Source organism: Chaetura pelagica, unplaced genomic scaffold (genome assembly GCF_000747805.2).
Source record: "Chaetura pelagica isolate M959 unplaced genomic scaffold, ChaPel_1.0 scaffold57, whole genome shotgun sequence".
NCBI lineage: Eukaryota > Metazoa > Chordata > Aves > Apodiformes > Apodidae > Chaetura > Chaetura pelagica.
This window is the reverse complement of record NW_009954217.1, coordinates 1,278,549-1,284,760: the sequence shown is the minus strand read 5'-3', so window position 1 is coordinate 1,284,760 and position 6,212 is coordinate 1,278,549. Positions and strand designations below refer to the sequence as shown.

The 6,212-nt window shown below is 39.5% G+C and overlaps 1 protein-coding gene across 1 annotated transcript in view; it reads left to right on the top strand.

Annotated features, from left to right (window-relative positions):
- Positions 1 to 2,137: 2,137 nt before the first annotated feature.
- The window catches only part of GRM8 (glutamate receptor, metabotropic 8), a 339,426-nt gene continuing 335,351 nt past the window's right edge, over positions 2,138 to 6,212 (top strand). Inside the window, exon 1 of the mRNA XM_010003390.1 lies at positions 2,138 to 2,647. Within this exon, the coding sequence (XP_010001692.1) occupies positions 2,138 to 2,647 (510 nt within the window). The remainder of the gene's footprint in view (positions 2,648 to 6,212) is intronic.

Genomic DNA, 6,212 nt, shown 5'->3' with positions numbered 1-6,212 from the left:
CCACAAAATCCAAGTCCACTGGCCAATTTCACCCCTCCTGGCGCCTTCAGGGAATGTTCCTCCACGAGTGCAGGGGCACAGCTGCCATCTCGCCATGGGTTGCAGGGAAAGTTCTGCTTGGGCACCTTCTTCTCCTTCCCCAGCACTGCTTTTCTCCTCCAGCACAGCTCTTCTCAGGTGTTATAGCAGTTCTTTCGTATGTTAATCCCTGAGGCGCATCTGTTGTTCCTCTAATGGCTCCTTGGTTGCGTTTGGAGCAGGGGGAGCTTCTCAGCTTCTCCTTCCCCCGCTACCAAAAAACCCACCAAATGAAGCCAGAGCACCAAATCACAGTGAGATGCCCTCACATTCAATACAAGGTTTTCCATTGTGAACCTTTTTCTCAGGTCTTCAAATAGCCACCATTTAAAAATTCTCCTTCAGTTTTTGTGAGATTAGTATTATCATTTGGGGAAAAAAACATGTAACAAAATAAATGTAAGAAGAGGATGAACAATTTAAAGCATTATCAATCCACATTTTGAGTTTTGTTACCAGATAATATATAAAAATATTGCACAAAATAATTCAAAATATCCTCCAGAAACAGTGTAGTTTTCTATAACTGTCTTCTCATTTGATCATATTTTTATTAGGAACCAGTCAGGTCACTAGGGACAAAGTAGATATCTGCAGATAAGCCTGAATTTTCTTATAGGCAGTGAGGTAGGTACTTGTTCAGTGTGATCAATTTAATAATAAAGAACTTTTTAAAAGAAAAAGATACATGAGTTGCACCCTAGGATGCCCACTCCCTGGCCTTTAACAGGTGTCTTGAGAAACTGGCTCAGATGTGTTTTCCCACAGTTTGCCTATCTAGTATTGGGTAAAATTAATTCTCTCTTCTCCTCAGAGGTCTAAAAATCTATTCAAGCATGAGTAATTTTGTTAAATATTGAAATAAATAAATGCCACTCAAGAATTACAGTGGGGGCAATTTGGAGATATTTATAACAGTCAGTCAGGTGTTTAGATATGTAGCCTGAAATCCTGATCTTGTTAAAATAATTGAGACTTCTCTAGATGTCGCTGGGGGCACAACATTGTTCCTGTTTAATATGGTCCAAAGGCAAGCAGAGAATAGCGACCCTGTTAATGTTGGCCCTCAGCTCTAGTAAAATGTTGGAAAGGGACTACTGGATGTTCAGCTGTTTTCCTAACAGAAAACATTGTGCTCTTTTTGCTCAAGAAATCATCTACCTCTTCATAAGCATAGAAAATATCTGGAAGGTCTTTTGGTTGTGTAGTAAGTCCAGAAGAAAGTGGAGAAATAGGAGAAATAATCAGTTTAATACCCAAATGAACTGCATTTGCTTGTTCTGCAGCAGCTGCACAGTGTACTTCAATTCAGGAGCCCTGATTACTCCATTGTCATAAATGGAACCTCTCTGTGAGTGAGAGTGTAAGTAGTTACATTCTGGAGCAGAATGATACAGCAAAACAGAAAATACAATGTGTTACCGATCAAATCAGTTTTTGGATGTCATGCAGTGCACAGGTAAATATGAATTACTGGTTGGAATCTGAACAGCAAGCTAAGTTTAGTTCCCCAGATTTGGCTTTTGCTTTGCTGGTGTCATCAGTTTCCCTGCTTGTAGTACAGTGCAGCCAGGTGTTCAAATTCACAGAAGGCCAATAATTACTGCCTTACAGAACATCAGAAGTAAAGCCTAGGCGATGTAACTGATATTCAAAAGTAAATACACTGTGTGACAGGTATAAAACTGCTGAACTTAATTGTATTTCTTGCTGTTTTTTTCAGAAGTACCTCAGCTTCAGGGCAAAATACAAGGACGTAAGCTACTGACCTCCTCTTAGCACCAGGACCAGAGATACTACTCTACACTTCACCATCAATTAAAAGCAGTTGAAAACCACCTCTTGGAAAAGCTGATCAACCCATGACATCAGTGGACATCTTTTGTAAAACGCATTTTATGTACTTCTGCTGAGATCCTTTTTCTTCCTGCCGCATGGTTCTATATTACTTACTGGGCACTGATGGTAGCCTCCAGAAAGTGCAGCTTCAAAAGGTCAACCTCATCCTTTAGCAAGAAGAAAATCTGGATACTGGATAGCAACAAAGTCTTCAGAGAAAATGGTATACGAAGGAAAACGGTTAGTTTCCTGCCATTGTTTCTTCCTATTAACAGCCAAATTCTACTGGATACTCACCCTGATGCAAAGAACTCATGGTCAGGAATATGCCCACTCTATCCGACTGGATGGAGACATCATCTTGGGAGGACTGTTCCCCGTTCATGCAAAAGGGGATAGAGGGGTGCCTTGTGGGGAGCTCAAGAAGGAGAAAGGGATCCACAGACTAGAGGCAATGCTATATGCAATTGATCAGATTAATAAAGACCCTGATCTTCTCACCAATATCACCTTAGGTGTCCGGATCCTTGACACGTGTTCCAGGGACACTTATGCATTGGAGCAATCCTTAACATTTGTGCAAGCGTTGATAGAAAAAGATGGTTCAGATGTGAAGTGTGCTAATGGTGACCCACCTATTTTCGCCAAGCCAGACAAGATATCAGGTGTGATAGGTGCTGCAGCGAGTTCTGTGTCCATTATGGTGGCAAACATTTTAAGACTTTTTAAGGTAAGGAACACTTTCTATCTTTCTTTTACATTTCAAGACAATGAAATAAGTGAAGTGGTTGTGTTGTTTTCTTTAAAAAAGAAAGGACTTCTTTAGATTAGGAAATCTGAAATGACTGGTTTGCTCTTTCAAAATAGAGGGGAAAAAAAGAGCAATGATTGCAGACCCTAATTTAAGATACCAAATACCTTTTTTGAAGTTCTAAGCAACCAGAGCACATTTTAATTCTTCAGGTATTTGTGCCTTATTTTTCCAGTACTCTCATTGGCTCCATATTAAGCATTTGTGCTCATCAAGACTAATTAAAGTTGATTTGCCAGATTTCCAGGAGGATGAAATACAAGGTTTAAACACAAATCCATCTATAGGAGGAACAGATAATTTTGCTAATTAGGAAGATATGCCAGTAATAATCTAATGCTATTGATGTGCTTGTTTAGCCAAATGAAGTGTATTGAAGGATCTTTGATTTCCTAAAAATCTTAACCTCCTACATATTTTTTACAAGGTGATGTTTTTTTTCCAGACTTTGTTATCACTTTGTGAGAGATTACTTTTGGTCAACAGTTCTCCTGGCGCTTCCTTCCATATACTTCATTAAGTTCTGATGTTACAAACAACGGAAAAGTAAACCTGCTGCTTTTAAGCTTGCTAAACTAGATGGGAAGATGAACACATTCTAATCAATCAACTTAACTGGAACAAATCAAGCAGCAGACATTTAATTTTTAATCCTGTGCAATGGCAAACAGATGATAAGTTTAGCACTTTTTTCTACACATGGAATGACTGTAACTTTTGTCTGAATATATTACTGTCCTCTTGCCCAGTTATTCAGACTCGTTCCTTCTGTTCAGAATTCTTGCCTTATGTCCTACAACTTCACAACCACTGAAGACTAGTGAAAGGCCATTGCTTTGACTTTGACGGAGAAGATTCTGGTAATGTTAAATATTGCTGTTACATATTTTGAAAAGTGTGTAACTTCTTTTCTAATTGTTGTGACTGAGAGATTGATTAGAAATAAGGAAATATTCTAATTTTATTTAAGATTTCTCAAATTGGCAAAGGGGGATTTTTGTCCTTTCCTCTGCTTCTCCCATGAAGGACATAATGAAGGATTTGCAATTCAGTGGAGGAGAGTGTCTGCTGTGTTGTGGTTAGGTGTTCATTACAATCTCAAAACTCATACCTAGGTGCACTTACTGCACAGATTTGAGAGCAGTGGGCTTGTTCAAGCCTTATGTTTTCCTTGTGAAAATCAAGTACACAAAACTGGGCTAAGGCTTAAAAACTTTGTCTATGGAGAGCACCTCTGAAGCTATGCCTGGTGGGGGAGGCCTCTTTTTCCTCTGAGCAATCATGTACCCTACGGGAGGTGTCTCTTTTTAATTTCACGTAATTTTTTGAAGTTGTGCAGCCCTATTAAATGATGCATGGTTTGGAAGTAATGATAGATGGAATGGTCACTTTAATACCCATCATAATGCAGGGCCACATAGACCACTGCTTTTGGAGTTGAATACAGTGCTGTAGACCGATTTAAGAAACTAAGCCTTGTAAGACATGCATTAACTGTGAATTAAGAGCAGCAAGAAGGAAAGAGGCCTATGAATTGTCTGAGATAGCAGCAATTTGTCTTCTGAAACCATGACAGCTACCTCCTGATTTCCATTATGCAATAAGAGTGCAAATAACATTCTACTGCAGTCTTAATCAATAGAGGGTCACATGATACCCACTCTGGGGAAAGATCTTATTTACCCATTTAATTGATGTAACACAGCTGCTGGCAAAAGAAGGAGACATCTCTTTTTGTTTTAATTATAGATCCTGCACAAATATTCTTAATAATGTAAAAAATGACAAATTATACCCTTTAATGTCTGATGTTGGACCTGTGTCTGAAGTCTCTTTTTTACACCTTCCTCTCAGAAGTAGATCTGTTATCTCTGCGTGAGTAAAGGCTTCTGGATAAGGCCATCAATTAGCAGCACTATAGAAACAATTCACAACAGTTATAGTCAAGAGGATTAGGAAATGAAGGGTCATTTGCCAGAAATGTAGAACTGTAATCCAGTTTGGGTTGTACTCAAACCAAAGATATGGACTGAGATTCTCAGCTGATGCATCCCCACAGCTCTGCAGCTGAGGACCAGGACATTGGTCCTTGCTGACAATGGCTACAGGTATGAAATTTTGTTTACTATATCTTGATACGTGTCAAAGCTGGGCACTCAGCTGGTGTATGTGCCTGTATTTCATTGAAATCAGTGATCACCTGCATGCATTATATCCAGGATGAGTGTCATTCATCTGTATTTCTGTCTAACAATTCTATTCGGCAAGTTGAACCTGTAATTTGAAGTTCAGTATTGCTTTAATATCTACTCTGAAGTTCCTAAATGTCAAGACAACGTATTTTTTGAGAACATTGTCATCCAGTGAAATTTTAATCTGTAGTGAAATTGTGAGAAGTATATTATATCACTCAATGTGAATACACAAAGATGGCCTGAGAACTAGTATGCTCAGCAGCTCAGATTTTCATGCTGCAGTTTTTCTTTTTCTTGCCTTTTTCCCCCCTTTCTTTTATTGATTTTACAACATAAAACATACAGGTCAATTTTCCTATCTGATGATCTGGTGGATAGCATAAACTGATAGTCATGATATCCTTTTATCTAAGTGTTTTCATGAGAAGAGGGGAGGGAGGGCACCACAGGAAATAACCTAGATCTATAGCCTTTCTTCTGGTCAAATGGCTCACCTTGAATTCTTGTCTGTCCTTTCTCCTTTTGTGAATTTCCAGGTACACCACCACTTAGCAGGTGTTTGTCTGCCCTTAGTAGGTCTGTAACAATATGGTCCAAATTTGGACAGCATAAATTTCACCTTTTGATGGCTTTAGACCTTCCAGAGGCACTTTGCAAACAGGAAACACTTGTTCAAGGAATTAACTTTTTGAAATCGGACTTGTTACTCCTTGGTTATTGTAAAGATGCAGCTTTTTTACCTTATGTTACTCTGGTGCTTGATGAAAAAAACTTGTGTGAAACAGTCGCTTATTAATCTTTCAGAACTTGGAGGTGGTCTTCTTGCTAATACAGTGGAAGAAGGAGAGGGCCTTCAGAGGCGAGCACAGAAAGACTCTGCATGTTAGTAACATAGTAGCTACCCACTCAAATGTGCTCTGTGGCTCTCCGGATAGATTGTCACCTGTTGAAGTTGTTGGGTTATCACTTTATTATGTTCGATTTTGGTTTTTTTTTTTTTTTTGGTCAGAGAGCATCCGGTGTGGGCTGCTTCATAAGGGAGATTGAAATAGGAGGCAAGGGGACGGTAAGGCAAGAAGGGCAGTGGTCTCGCAAGTGGGGACAGAGCCTCACCTGACTGAGAAGAATGAAACAGGTCTGTCTGTGTAACCAAATTTAGCCAACAACCCAGTGATTGCCAGACAAGTCCATAATAGTGAGGCAGATTGATGGTCAGCATGGAAGTCAAGTCATCAAGGTATGGTTTGGGTCAGCGAGGCAAGGTCAGGGTCAGCAAGGCAAGGTCATGT